The sequence below is a fragment of the Aplysia californica genome, unplaced genomic scaffold (genome assembly GCF_000002075.1).
Source record: "Aplysia californica isolate F4 #8 unplaced genomic scaffold, AplCal3.0 scaffold00118, whole genome shotgun sequence".
Taxonomy (NCBI): Eukaryota; Metazoa; Mollusca; class Gastropoda; order Aplysiida; family Aplysiidae; genus Aplysia; species Aplysia californica.
In genome coordinates, this window is record NW_004797388.1 from 678422 (window position 1) to 694470 (window position 16049).

General features: G+C 40.5%; 1 protein-coding gene across 1 annotated transcript in view; it reads right to left on the reverse strand.

The window, feature by feature from the left end:
• LOC101864450 (peptide chain release factor 1-like, mitochondrial) overlaps positions 1 to 16049 on the reverse strand; it is a 22758-nt gene that overhangs the window by 5895 nt on the left and 814 nt on the right. Inside the window, exons 2-6 of the mRNA XM_005095974.3 lie at positions 10019 to 10650; positions 9024 to 9106; positions 6634 to 6817; positions 5570 to 5733; positions 3820 to 3937 (exon numbers count right to left, since the gene is read on the reverse strand). Coding sequence (XP_005096031.1) covers positions 3820 to 3937; positions 5570 to 5733; positions 6634 to 6817; positions 9024 to 9106; positions 10019 to 10574 — 1105 coding nt within the window. The 5' untranslated portion in view covers positions 10575 to 10650. The remainder of the gene's footprint in view (positions 1 to 3819; positions 3938 to 5569; positions 5734 to 6633; positions 6818 to 9023; positions 9107 to 10018; positions 10651 to 16049) is intronic.

Sequence of the window (16049 nt, forward strand, 5' to 3'; positions counted from 1 at the left end):
CCTGCTTTTACGACATCAGGTCAAGATGATGCAGTTCCTTTGAAGCTCTCCAGGCAACTTAAAAATTTTATTCAAAATTTTAAAAACATATTAGGGAATAGATCATTGTTACTGCAGTAAAGTTCTTGACGTGATCAATTACTAAAAGCCATTCAACTCACTTGAAGCCAAAACCTTCCAATCATATCTCATCTCCTTTTTTAATTTGGACAAGGGGACAATAATTAGTTGACATAGCCATGAAATCGGTATGGTTGAACTTGTTCTAACGGCCACTGGTATAAGACATGGGTGGTTGGCGGGTGCTCTGGAGTGGTTTGCTTCTTCTTTCATATATCGTCTTTATCTCCCCTTCTTTTTTATGTTCGTTACTCTCTTGTAATACCTCTAATCTTCTGGTGCTTATATGACCTTATGCAGTTGCGAGCGCTATCAAACTTCTACTGCTAAAACTAAACTAAAACTGGTATAAGACAATCAACTATACAAACAACCACTTCCCATCCCCCCCCACCCTGTGTGTGTGGGCTTTTTTAAACATTATAATATTACTAGCTGGGCCCCCTTTCGATGAAAGGAATGGTCGGTGCACTTACATCAATTGAAAGTCATTGGCCTACTATCTTTACACTCTACTGGAATGGAGCAAAAAATCTTAGAGAAAAGTGACACATGAGTTTCCAAGTTGCCAAATATATGTAATATGTATAGATAGATTCTCTATTCCTCTTTCGTGGTTGTACACTCCATAATTTCAAAGGTGTGGAATCAGTACTGGCACACGGCTAGTGAACGGAAACCTCACTTGTCTACAATGGCGTCTTAGAGTTAGAAGAAGGACTTTCCCAAGATTAGATCTAAACGAAAGTAATGAAAAACTGAAAAGTAAACAACAGTGACTTCAGGCTGCCCAATAAAACTGTGCACCCTTTAAATGATTCTGAACCACGATTGTAATTTTTTTCAAATTCGAAAGTTAAGTAGTTTGGAAGTTTTAGGCGGCCAAAGAGAGGAACTTTCAAAAATATAATATGTATAGAAAATGAGACTGTACAAGACTACCACACGTCTAAGATGGCCACTTTTCTCCTCGACAATGGGTGGCCATCTTAGACAATTTCGACTGAATTCAGAATGCACAGGGGAGTAAGACAAGGTTGCAGTATGAAGACTGTGTGGAGAAACAGCCCTGATTTAACTGTGAACAAATCTGAACTGAGAAAACAAGCCTAAGAACAGTAGCATTTTCAAAATGACGACATTAAAATCAGTCAGATTAACACATGGAGCTTAATTTGACGCTGAATTATCTATTTGCATTCTTCGTATTTATACACTGGGATCCTATTATAATGAGAGGGAAGGGACTGGGGCAAAATATCCGTTATAGCAGGATTCTCGTTATAAGGGATCCAGTAATAAAATAAAATGAAATAATAAAGTATGCCTAATCTATGAGTTTGGAGTTCTATTTATGTCTTTTTGTTATCTCTCCCCTGATGATGATTTTGTTCAACATGACCTCAAGGTCCAGCTCGATCAAAAATCGAATCAGATATCTTTCTTAGCCCTAGTGATGCTAACAGCTCGGCGTTGGCGATCAGAAAGAAAAGGCTCTAGGTTAACTCACCCGCTGTGTTGTCCCCCACCCCGCCACACCTTGTGGTGTGTTCCGTTTGCTTGCGCACATGGGAACACACCACACCCTGCAAACGTCACTCATTTACTCCATCCATCACAGTGCTGTGACCTCTCCATCCCTGCATCGGTGAAGTGAGAGGCATGGTAGGCTTAGATAGTCTAGACTAGGCTGGCCTATCACGCGATGCGTTCTGCTTGTCTGTGCATACCACACCCTCCCCATTCAGTCAAGTTTTAGTTGAAGTTTTACAGCACTTGCAACACAATAAGGTCATATAAGTGCTGAAGGTTAGAAGTGTTACAAGAGAGTAACAAACATAAAAAAGAAGAAGGAGAGAAAAAGAAGATAGTAGTGCAATAGGAAAGAAGGAGAAAACCACACCAGAGCACCGGCCAACCACCCACTCCCCACTCATTCGCTACGGCCTTCATAGCTGGCACACACTGGCTCTCCCATTCTTTGTTTCACTAGATCATCAAGTTTCTCAATTGGCAAAGTGTTACATAGATGTGCACAGCAGCAGCCATATTCCGCTTCAACTGACTCGCGTGATTGTCAGATTGCGCTACAGCAGTATTTTATTTACAAAGATAAAGAAGGGAAAAGAAAATGGGTTTTAGAATAGAGTCTTTATAACAGACTTCTCGTTATTTCAGGACTCATAAGTGAACTCCAGTGTATAGAAATCTGCATTTTGATGTTCACTTCTTTTGTACTAATTGTGTGTATTCATCACTTCATCTTCAGCCATTTTCATTGGGTTCTACTAAATTGCGAGAGCACTGTCTACTATTCAAATTAGCCTGAGGACTGACTGAGTGGTAGGGTATGAAAAAGACAACGGTGGGGAGGTGGGATGGACAGCAGAGGGAGAAAATCAGCAACAAGCACTAAATTTAAACCTAGCTCACAAAGAAGTGTGTGGTAGAGACATTATCAAGCAGCCGCTAAGTGGGTGCCGTGTGCTGTGTGTACCTCTAGTGTCCAGTTTGCTGACAGAATAGCAAAGCAAATTTATATAGTTTAATAAGGCCTGTACAGCTCTGATAGTTGGTGGATGGCGGAGAAAAGGCATAAATGCTTTTTTCATATAGATTTTCCCATTCGTATATTGGCAAAATTTGGCGTTTAGCGGGGCTGGCGGTAAAATGGGGGTTGGTATAATGAGTTTGACTGTAGGTGATGATAAATCTTTGCAAGCAGATGCAAACATAAATTTGGGGGCTCTCGTGGCCTAGAGGTAAAGGGGTTTGCCCCTTATTCAAAGGTCCCGGGTTCGAATCCGGGTAGTGACGGAAACATTTTTTTCTCTAAAATTGTCTCCTTTCACCTCCTTTCCTGCTCTAAACTAATGTTCTGTTGTCCGCTTTTGTCTCTTCTTTCTGCCCTTGACCCCTCACCTCCTTTGCCCCCCTCCTTTGGGCTCCTGACTTTCTCACTGAAGCCTTTCTACTGCTACTCCCTAGCTCCTTCTTACTGCTGTCTTTCAGCCACACCCCTGATCTTCTTGTAGGAAACATCTATACCTAGCCTTCTCGGACAAGGGCAAAAAATATCGGAGGTCCCCTGTGCAAGTTGTGCAGGTTAAAGATCCCTTGGTGGCCTACAATCGATAATAGTAGGCTCCGGACGTCATCCGGGCAAAAATTCAAAATTACCTACCAACTGACAATGTTCAAAGTGTCCCGCACGCTCATGAGACTTTATGCAGTTGCGAGTGCCGTAAAACACTTTAAAAAAACATAAATTTGTCAGTCCTCAGTTGTACAATTTATTGTTTTCTCAAAGGAAACTTATCATTTTAGTCCCACAACATTTGTTTAGTTTAAGTAAGTGTTTTAAAGCACTTGTAACACAATTAGGTCATATAAGTGCCGAAGATTAGAGGTGTTACAAGACAGTAACAAACATAAAAAAGGAGAGAGAAAGACGATAGTTGTTTGATAGGAAGAAGGAACAAACCACACCAGAAGCACCCGCCAATCGCCCTCAATCTCACACTATTCTTATAAACAAAAATCATTACGATGTAACCTATGAACCATGAAATGCCCCCTCCCCCCCCCCACACACAAACCACACATCTTAAAATGTTACCACATGAAAACATCAACTGATTATCAACACAAGCTTAAGTTTCAGAGTAAGAAGAACAAACAAAATATTTTGAGGCAGACCTGTAGGGACATGTGTGATTCTGACAGCACTGTCTGTTGTATTCACCGACTGGCCCCCTGGCCCTGAGCCACGCATGGTCTCCACCTTGAGGTCCTTGGGGTCTATTTGAATATCAATCTGTGGGAGGGGTGGGGGGGAATCACAAAGATATAAGAGTAAGGCAAAACAAGTGCAAATCTGGGGTGAATACTTCAGTCGGGCACAGACAATATGAACACAGAAAACTCAAAACCACAGATACATCGTACAATTTGCCACTACCCGACTGACATCTGATCTCTAATTTTTTGCTGTACGGATTACCCGAATTATGGATGTGTCAAACACATATTCGTCAATTCCCAATGTGTTTCAGTTATCCCTGCCCGCCTGAAGTTTCATTGTAAGCTTCACACTCAAGTGAAAATCCATCAAAATCTGACCCTTACTTTGAAATCTAGCAACTAATCTGGTGGCCATTCATCATATGTGAGGCATTGTAGTGAAATCAGGTACTCGTCAAAATACAGAAATTTTCTGCTGGTTTGGCAATATTTATAGATTTTTAAATTTTTGACTCAACATTTTTTTTGTCCATCTAAAAACATTTCTGTGTGGATTTTACTGACAAATGTTGGCTAAAGGGACAAAAACTGTAAATTTTCAGTTTTCAAAGACTATGGAGGTCACCAAACGTCGGCAACCATTCTCTTGCTAATTTTACCTCTCAACCCAGTGGCCCCCACCTCCTTCAATCGCAAATATCTCTACGTCTATTCAAGATAGAAGGATATTTTTTTCATTAAAAGCAAAGCAAATGAACAGGCTTTAAGATGATGCCAATAATTCCATATGCCCATAAATTGACGAGCGCCTGATTCCACAGCATCGTGGCACATTTTTAGAATTCAGTAAAGGCTAGACTTACTTTTGTACCATACAGGGCTGCCCACTCACCAGCATATGTTTTAGTAAACAACATATTTAAAAAATTAGTAATGTGGCTTAAAAGCGAGTAATATGGCTATAGATTGTCTTCTTCCCAGGGCGGTCAAGGACAAGGGAGTAAGTCAAGCAGGCCCTATAAATACAACATGAACAAAGGTGGGATGAAAAAAGAGGTCTTGGCGGGCTCATCATTGTCAAGTTAAGAAAAAAATTAGGGAAGAGGGGGTGGGGGTGGGGGTGTTACTGCTTGCACAAACAATAGAAACATTTGGAACTACAGCATACCAAGCCTATGATCCTGATTGTGCATCACAACGCACCACGCCATGTACCCACCAAAGCTATTTGCTTTAAGTTTCAAAAAAGGATCCTTTTCTTTTTAAATTCCTTCATTTGCCTTGACTGTCACTCACAAAACAAAAAGGCAATAATTTTCTAACACTTTGTCAACTTAATGTTTGCCGTACTTTTGGCTTTGACACTTCTAAAGTCCAACATTTTTCTAAGGGCAAAGTGGCACTGAACAACAAGAAGGGCTCAATGCTGCACGTGACGCAGACACTCCAGATATGGTAGTTTTTCTCTCTTTATACACTGGGAAGTTTGGCAGTGGGTTAGGATAGCTGAAACATCCGAATCAGGGGTATTACGGACGTAATGTCATAAAATTGAATACAAATCGTAATGATTCCGCCAAATTCACAATGATGGGCAGCCCTGGATTATATAGCCAACTTTCCTGATCCAGAATTAAGACAAACACAAATGTTACATTTCAATAGGAGCAAAAAGAGGCCAAAAACAAAACGAGAGAGCACATGCCTCCTTTGGCTGGGGTAGCACTGACACAGTGATTGTGCTGGTGTGCGTACGTCCTTGCTTCTCAGTTTTGGGCACGCGTTGCACACGATGTACCCCAGCCTCGTGCTTCAGATGTTTGTAGACGTCCTCTCCGCCGACTTCTACTGAGGCTTTCCTTGAGCCACCTTAAGTCATGGGTTGAAAAGATGGGGGGAGGGGGGGGACAACGGGCAAGGGCGATATAAGGCAAAGGTACAAAGATGAACTAAGATGTACTACTTGGGTTTGCAAATACATAAATCTCAAGATCATTGTTACTTACTACGGTAAAGTTTTTGACAATGTAAATTACTAAAAACCATTCAACTCACATACAGCCAAAACCTTCCAATCCTATGTCATCTCCTTTATTCATATGGACAAATAGACAATAATTTGTAGACATAACCATGAAATCAGTACGGTAGAGCCTGTTCTAACGCCCACTGGTATAAGACAATCAACTATGCAAACGGCTACTTCACATTTCCCCCTTGTGTGTATTGTTTTTTCTACATTATATTATAACGACACTGAGTAAGACTATCACACCTCCAAGACGGCCACTTTTCTCTTCAATAATGGATGGCCATTTTAGACTTTCGACTGAATTAAGAATGCACAAGGGAGTAAGACAAGGTTGCAGTATGAAGACAGTGTGGAGAAACAGCCCTGATTTAACTGTGAACTAATCAGAACTGAGCAAAAAAGGTTGACAAGGCATTTCATACTACTTCTCTTAAATCTCTGTGTAGATGTTCAGATAAGCCGACATTATTCATACCCTACTGCGAACAACAACAGTTTTAAAAGACAAAACATCCATGCATGGGAGCGAATTTACTCCAAATTTTCGGTAAACTAACTTGTAGTGTTACTAGAGACACTATCAGCGTATTAAATAAGTAGACTACTTCGATGATGAAAACAAAGAAACGGGCCGCTACTGATACTCTCAGATGGCCCGGCCTGTAAAGTCTTGTAAAGTAACTAGGAATCTCTTCCATCAGGAACAAACACTTTATTTTTTTCCTACAGAATGTTACCTAATTCATTTCCATCGCTGCTGATTACACCCACAGACCAGTTCTTGTATCTTGCATAGTTAAGGTACATGTTGAAAATCTCGGCAGTAAACAGCATTGCTTCCTGACCACCAACTCCTGGAGAGACCTCTAAGATGATGTCATTGTCATCTGCTACATCCTCTCCAACCAGGGCATTCACCATCTGAGATGAGGGGAAATTATCTAATAATAATTCATTATCAACTGAGATAAGAGATCAATATAAACATTTATAAGTTGTGTGCAGAAGCTGTGCCATGGAGCCTGTTGAATACCGCTCAGTTATCAAGTTTTTACACTTGCAAGGAAAATCCCCTTCGGACATTTTTCAGGAAATGATCCAATTTTATGGTGACAAATTATGTCCTCATTATAATACTGTGACATGCTGGGAAAAAAAATTCAAATCGGGATTCATGTCGGTGATGGATGAAAATCGTGAAGGCCGCCCATCTTTTGCAGTAACCAAAGAGAATGTATCCATAGTGAAGAAAGTGATTCTACAAGACTGATGTATAACTGTTAAACAACTCTCAAGTGAAACGATTATCAGTGTCTAGGGTCAATTTTTTATTGAAATGATTCTCCATGACAATCTTAACATGAATAAGGTGTTTGTGGGATGGTTACCCCACCTGTTTACAAAAGTCAGCAAAAGAAGTAAAGGGTTGAGTCCTGCAAAACTCTCCTTCGAATTTAGTCCAGGGACACAAATTTCTTTAAAAACATGGTGACTCTGGATGAAACATGGATTTATCCTTTAGATCCAGAACAAAAAATGTCTTCCATGCAAAACTCCTTCATCTCCCTCACCAAAGAAGGCAAAGGTAACACCATCAAGTGGAAAGATTATGCTGTCGTGTTTCTGGTATAGTGAAGGTATCATCATGACTGACTACCTGGAAAATGGAAAAACAGTCACAGGACATTACTACTTGGGTTTGCAGATAAAACTGCGGTCCAAATCGGTGAGAAAAAGGCGTGGAAAACTCTGTAATTGGGTCCTCCTACTGCATGACAACGCCCATGTACACAGGACACAACAAGCTGTCCACACAGCAGGACAGTGCGGCTTTGAAATCCTGCCACATCCAGCTTATTCTCCAGACCTGCCCCCCTGAGACTTTTTTTCGTTTTCTTATATAAAACAATCACCCAAAGGACGTCATTTGCATGACAACGAGGACGCCATTGAAGTTGTTGAAGGCTGGTAAGGGGCCCATTCAGGGTCACTTTTCTCTCAAGGACTTTTGAAGGTCAAAGAGAGGTGGCAGAAATGTGTTACTCTGTATGGAGACTATGTAGAGAAATAAAAGTATGTGTGCCAAGTTACAAAGCTCTTTCTTCATTCATTCATGTTTAGACCAAAGTCTTCTTGAACCCCCCTCGTTTGTGCAAATTTAAATATCCAGTATCCATGGCCCACATTGCAAGGCATTAAATGCTCTCATCCCACACATTCCATTCTTGGAGTTTGTCACACCAATATGACAAAGTCTTGGCTATGAAAGGCAAAAGGAAAGAGGGAAAGAAAAGAAGTTGAGAGAATGACATATAACGATGATGGGACACACACACACACACACATATAATAATATACTCTTTAACATTTTTCACTTCAGACATTTTAAAAGTGTATTGTTAAAAAACTACACATCCAATTACTTTGAAATTTTTACACATGTCACGTAAGTTTATTGTCGTTCGCGAACTGAACTCACTATGGTGCACTGGTCTATCGTTTTAACATTAAAAAAAGAAAAATGAATAAGGTCTAGAATGATACCATATATGCCAAAAAATTTACGAGCACCTGATTCCACACTGAATTTACACATATTGTTGGCCCGCTGTTCAGATACACTAAGCCCAAAATTAAAACAGTTCTTTATATTTGCAGTTTCTTAATCTGCGACATTGGTAGCAACTTCTCAAGAAATATTTTGTAAAAATTCAAATTTTTTTAATTTTGAAAAAAAAAGGTGAGAAAAATGACATATAATAATGTAACATAAATGAACTAGACAGTTTTTTTTCTCTAGAAAAAAAAGTAGCTTTCAGGGCTTAGTATGAACATCTTGCCAGAGATATATACACATGATATATGGTCACTTTTAAGGACAAGCGGGCTAACCCAGATTTCGGGGGTTTCCAGAAATCTTGACCTACACCAAAAGTGGACATTGCCCTACCTATAGGAGAAGTTTGGTTTCATTGATGAGTATATTTGTTCGGTTATAGAGAAAACTTTCCTTGTCCTTTAAAGAAACTGATCAAGGGGCAAAAACTTTACCTTTGATTTTCTCAAAACAGCATTTTTCGGAATAGCCCCCTTGTGTTTAAAAGCGACCATATTATGCACACTGTACCTTAAATTCTGTCTCCTCAATGTCCTCTCTCAGAATGTCCATGTCTTTTTCAATAAGAGACATCATCTCTTTGTCAACCTCATCTGTACATATTTGACAGAACATAACTGTACAGCTAGCAAAAAATAAGCAATACAATTGCATCTATTACCCAGTCATTTTCAGCAAGACCAGGGAAATAATAATAGCAAGCACTTACTCGGATTACCCATGAGTATAAAAATAAAGATATAACTTCCAATTGAAGCAAAACTCACACTGATGAGGCAAAGAATTTTTATAAGGATTAACATTAATGTAGTGAGTATAATGAAGCCATATACTTATTAGTAATACCCATCTGAAATGAACAGTCATAGGCACGTAAGGAAAAGGAATTGAACATTACTTCACAAGGGAACTTAAGAACCACCACTACAGTAGAACTGTTTTCAGTTTCAATAAGAACTATAGTGGAGTCCGCTAAAACCTAACAAGGTAAATGCTAAATCAGCGGTAAACCGAAAGAAAAAACTATTTTCTTTTTCTTTTATTTGAGCAACTTCTCTAGACTAAAAACAGAACTAAACTGAAGAAAATCTGGTGGTAGGCCTACTGTGGATTTTGGTTTAAGCAGCGGACTTCACTGTACAATCCATTTGAAACAATAAATTGACCACTGTCTCTCTGAACAGATAATTTTTTTTCTCCAGAACATAAGTTATTTGGCCAAATCTGTATTATTATGCATAAGTTTCACTTAATACGACTGAAACTGTCTAAGACGGTCACCAAATGTCGATGAGAAAAGTGGCCGTATTAGACAGGTGGACATGTCACATAGTTCACACAGTTACATTATGTGTAAAAACCAGTCAAGGGAGGAAATGGGAAGGGGCCATTTGTACAGATGATGGTCTTATACTACAGATGGCCATCAGGGTAGGATTGATTGTATTACACTATTTTACAATTTATAACATAGTTGAGGTTGGTGCCTGTGTGTTCAGCCTTACCTTTAAGCAGATTTGTTAGTTCTTGAAGCTCCTCATATTTTTCCTTCAGCACCTCTGCAATTGCAACCACTGGTTCCAGAAACTGGAGACGATGGTATACTTGCTTGTCAACTGCTTTGTTGTCGAGTGCAATTGTGCTGGAAGTTATACTGTTGAACTCCTCTACAAGGCTTTGAACATAAGAAGAAAAGTCTGAATTTGCCATTGTGAATTTTGAATCAGAATGGTAGCATCTTCCACTGTTCATTAACATACTGTAAGGCTGTACGGAATTGTCAATAGTTTTGAAACATATGGCATTGTTCTGAATTTGAGGTCCAACATTAAAGGCTGAAGTGTGTTTTGATGAACATATTCCTTTCCTTTTCAGACTTGTGCACCAACTAAAAGTCATCATATTTTGACAATTTGAGCCAGGTCTTGAAGAGCTGAGCATGTGGTGGTACCTTAATAGTAGTTGCTTCGGCAAAAACTGAATCTCAGAATGTCTTGCACATACTGTGTTACTGCGTACACTGTGCATAAGTAACTGTTGACGGATGAAAAGAGCTGACATCTTGTTTCATGGGATGATTGTCACCACACAGCAGTCTTTTTATAAACAGCTTTCATCCAAAAAAGCTCGGGCACATCTTGGGAGAAAGAAAAAGGGAAAGAGGGTTAAAACTTTTTTTTCATATTGCATTGAAAACACAGGTACTATTATGTAGCTTTCTATATATGACAGTTTAAATCTTCGAGGGACACGCTTCTTCAACCTTAGTTCTCAGGGTCAACCTTGATTGTGTAGGAGACTAAATCTCAGCAGAAACAGGGAGACAAAGGATGAAACATCTGCAAAAGGGATTTAAACACATATATATATAATAATAAATAAATAGCATTTGTATAGCGCATATTCCCCGCTCAACAGCAGGCTCTATGCGCTTTACACTATATTATTACCCCAGCAGACCATAGAACATTCCGAAACATTCTCAGCTTCCCGGGAAGCATACAGTGCAAGCAGCTGATTAAGCGCTCAAACACTAACAAACTGACAAGATCTTTCGCTGTCTATAGCCGGGTACCCATTCCCACCTGGGTGAAGTGAGGAAAATTCGTGTAAAGTGCCTTTCCCAAGGACACAACATCGGGTCCCTGACGGGATTCGAACCCACGACCTTACGGTTGCGAGTCCGAGAGCCTAACCACTAGGCCACCGACGCCACATATATCTTTTGCATGCTCTAGCAGCAGCTAACCAGAGAGAGATAGAGAATGAGTGAAACATTTATCATTGAATACATTTTTATGCCCCTTTCAAAACTTTAAGGTTATGTCTAAGAGGCAGGACCTCCAAAACTAAAGTTGTACTCCTACAGGACTGAGCCAAAAGAGAGGAGAGCCCTAAAAACTCCCCAAAACAATCCAAGTTCAGAACGCTCAGTTAGGGATTCAAATCAGGGCCATCGGCTCCATTCCTGCATGATGCCAACTAAGCTAACACAGGGCGCATAGTGAGAGAAAGAGAGATAGAGGGGGGGAGAGAGAGATAGAAACAAAGAGAGTGAAATAGAGAGAAAGAGAGAAAGACAGACAGACAGAGATAGAGAGACAGAGAGAACGTGTTCAGTCTAGGTTTTAGTTTTTAGGTGGAGACCACTAACAAAAATAAGACATACTATTTAAGTTTAAAGCCTTCTAGTCGCATAATGATGGTCACTGTCACTAGGGGTGGTTCGTTAACTGGAATATTTTTTATCGGCTGTACAGTGGACAAGAGATTTACTGCTGCTTATAATTTCCATTCAGTTTATAAATCTTAATTTTTTAAATATTTATTTTCAACATTCAAAAAGCACTTTGCTGATTTGAAGGCGCCCAAAAAAGACGATAGGGGTTCACTGAAAAGTTGATGCACTTCTTCCTCTCTGTTTAAGTAACGCTCGCAACTTTGTTGTCACAGCCTCTTGTCACTATGAACAACTTAGCGCGAACAACATGTTCCTAGCCGGCGATTTTACAAATTGTCTCCTGGGCCCAAAGAGAAAGCCTTAGTAGTTGCCTATTCGGCTTCTCAGTTGCTTACTTTATTGAAGGATATTAGACTATTTAATACATATTATTATTATGCATTTCATCTGTAACATTATCAGCAAACTGTCTCTAATTACTGTCAGTACATTTATTGTCAGAATAAGCCCAAATCTATATTGCCTAGAGAGATTTTTGGTCACTCATGGTTCTGTTTGATGTTCTATTCGTCACTTGTAAACTTCCTACTGAGACCTTACCTGGCAGACCGGTGCTTTCAACAATTGGCCTGTCACGTTATATCATATATCTATATATAGACGAAATTTTACTAAGGAAGAGAGAGGAACTCGGCTGACAGTGTGTGGGCCACCAAAATAATACCCTTCCTTCCCCTTTTTCCTTACCCCAGCTACACACTTAAGATGCAAAAGTTCTATAATTAGCATTTGACACAGTTCCAGTTCCCCACATACCCTTATGCAGTCTTATGAGAAGTACGGCTAGAACGTTTGATTATCATGACCAGGAATTGTGCGCTAAGTTCAATGCGAGTACATTTTAAGTACATCGTGGAATCTGATTCTAGACTCGATCTGCATGGGACAGCGTCATGTCATTGGTACGGTATCAATTATTTCTTTTTTTTGGTAAGTTTTTTAAGGCGCTCGCAACTGCAAAAGTTCATATGAGCGCGCTGGACACATTAAACTTTTTCAGTTGTAAGAAATGTTATCATTTTGCCTGGGTGGCGGCTGAAGCCTACTCTTCGATTTTAGACACCAAAGGATCTTTAGCGCGTGCAACTTGCACACGGGCCCTTGTCCGAGAAGGTTAGGGGTAGATCTTTCCTTCCAGAATATCAGGAGTGTGGCTGAAAGACAGCAGTAAGAAGGAGCCAAGGAGTAGCAGACTTAGAACAGCTGCAGAAAGAGTCAGGAGCCCAGAGGAGGGGGCAAAGGGGGTGAGGGGGTGGGGGCAGAAAGAGGAGATGAAAGCAGACGACAGAACATTGCTAGAGAGCAGGAAAGGAGACAATTTTAGAGAATAACAATTTTCGCTCGCTACCCGCATTCAAACCCAGGATCTTTGAATGAGAGGCCAACGTCCTAACTTCTATGCCATGAGAGCCCCCAATTATTTCTTCAGACCATCTTAAAATTGTATTTAAACTCTATAACATTATGTAGATGTAGATGCTTTAGGGCTCAGTATGCATTTGGCGTGTGTGTGAGAGCGAGTTTGTGTGTGTGTGTGTGTGTGTGTGTGTGTGTGTGTGTGTGTGTGTGTGTGTGTGTGTGTGTGTGTGTGTGTGTGGTGAGGGATCGCGAAGATAGAAGGTATACAACGGAGAGTGTGTATGTGGGGTTTTTTTTCTGGGGGAGGGGGAGGAAGGGGGGAAGGTGTTGGGGTTAAAGGGGAGGACGTGGGAAGAGGGAATCGATGAGAATGACAGCTGAATTTGACCATAGTTTGATGTTTTGCAATTAGGTTTGAATAGAGTATCTCTCCATATCGGCACGCGTGTAAAAAAGTAATCGTATAGAAGAACCAAAAGTAATCGTTGGTGGGGTCAAAACTGGTAGGCCTATCCCAAAACGGGACCCACAATCTATAGTGTGGTCAAAAATTCAGGGCACAACTTATCCTCAAATATCTTTTAAAATAAAGCCTAAATCAATGTCACTCATACTTTGAACAGCAGTTTGTCTCAATTTGTCTTAACTTAATCATATTTTTTCAAAACAGTTGAGACTAGATTTAAAAAACTTTTCTTCATAAAATCATAAAATACATGTCTGCTACAAATCTCCTTCACACGGAAAATTGGATCGTTCACAGCACTTCCCACTTCTCGCACACATTAGGTCACAGCTAACCAGTGATACTTGTGGCAAAACTTGTTACAAGAAATTAACTCTGTAGTGAACACTTTTTTGACCTAAAAGTGTTCAAAACATGTGTTCAATTATAAAGATAATCTCGCAATTAGAAAAAAAAGACGGACTTGCTTTTAAAAGCGATATCGTCCCAGCTGTAAACTTGTTTTAATCTGTAGAAACCACCCACTAGGATTTTTTGTTTATTAATTTTCTAGAATAGGAATCTCTAACAGGTCTTTACAAAAATATTGATCTGTTAAGACAAGTTATGGTGCAATTTAAAAGCTGGAGTTATTATCAAGGCATTCCTCCTCCTATATTCAAGAGTTGAGGTAGCTTTTAATTTTAAGCACAAGGGGGCTATCTCGAAAAATGCTGTTTTGAGAAACATCGAAGGTAAAGTTTTTGCCCCTTGTTCAGTTTCTTTGAAAGTCAAGAGAGTTTTCTTTGTATATAAACCAAACAAATATAAACACCAATGAAACCAAACTTCACTAGATCTATAGTCTATAGACTATAGGTAGAGCTCTCTCTCTCTTGCCCTTTTTAACTCCCGGTGGAGCACAGGCCATCAACAGCATTACTCCAGCGAAGCCTGTCCTGAGCATCCTCTTCTATCTGTTTCCATGATGTCCCTGCTTTTTCAATTTACTCTTGTACCGCTCGCCTCCATGTCATCTTTGGTCTTCCCTTCTTACGTTTTCCTTGTGGGTTCTACTTTAAAGCCTGCCTGATGATGCTTGTCGGGGGCTTCCTCAGGGTGTGTCCAATCCATTTCCATTTCTTCACTTGTATGTTTTCCTTTACTGGCCTCTGGCTTGTTCTTTCCCACAGTTGAGCATTAGTGACTCGATCGTACCACTTGATCCCCACTATCCTTCGTAGACATCCATTTACGAAGCTCTGCAGTTCCCTTGCTGCTTATGCTGTGAGCCTCCATCCATGTCTCTGAACCATACAGTAGAACAGTTTTCACGTTTATTTTGAAGATCCTCAGTTTGGTGTTCAATCCCAGTTCCTTAGACATCCACATATATTCCTGAGAATGATGAATGCTGCTCTTGCTTTTTGGATTCTGATCTTGATGTCTTCGTCTGTTCCCCCTGCCTTGTTGATAACACTTCCCAGGTAGGTGAAGGATTCAACATCTGCCAATGGTGCCCCTTGCAGAGTGATAGGAACGTCGGGTGCATTCATCCGTAGAACTTTTGTTTTCTCCGTGTGAATATGGAGTCCAACACTACGGGAGAAAGTCCTGAGGCGATCTGTTTTCTGTTGCATCTGGGCTCGACTGTGAGAAAAAAGTGCCAAGTCGCCGGCAACATCCAAGTCTTCCAACTGACTGGAAAGGGTCCACTGTATGCCACCGCGTTGTCCCGATGTCGTCTGTCTCATTATTCAATCCACTGCTAATAAAAAGAGAAAAGGCGATAGCAGGCATCCCTGTCTCACTCAGGCTGTATTCACTTCAAATGAGTCTGTCCGCTGCGCTCCAAGTTAGACACTGCAACTCATTCCCTCATATCTTCTCTATCAATCCCACGAGCTTCTTGTCAGGTATTCTGTAGCAGCGCATGAGCTTCCATATTGAGTCCCTATCTAGGCTGTCAAAAGCTTTCTCGTAGTCGACAAAGTTAACGTACAGGGAAGAGTTCCACTCTGTGGACAGCTCCACTATGATCCTCAAAGTTTGCAATCTGATCTGTACATGATCTCAAAATTACGAAATCCTGCCTGCTCCTCTCTTAGTTTTGCATCCACGGCTTCCTTCAGTCTTTCCAGTATGGTACGACTTAAAATCTTCCCAGGAATGGACAGGAGCATGATTCCTCTGTAGTTTTTACACTCATGCAGGTCTCCTTTCTTGGGTAGTTTCATGAGCAATCTCTCTCTCCAATCCTGTGGAAATTATTTGTTGTCCCATATCTTGCCAATAATTCCATGAAGAATCCCTGACGCAGTGTCGATATCTGCCTTGAGAACTTCTGGGGGAATTCTATCTGGGCCGGCAGCCTTGCCTGCTATCTGGTGTCTTTTATCGCCTCCTTGATCTCCTCTAAACTAGGCTTTTCTTCACTCACCCCCAGATCAATCTCTGCTGGTGGAATGTCAAACAGTTTTTCTGGCCTTGG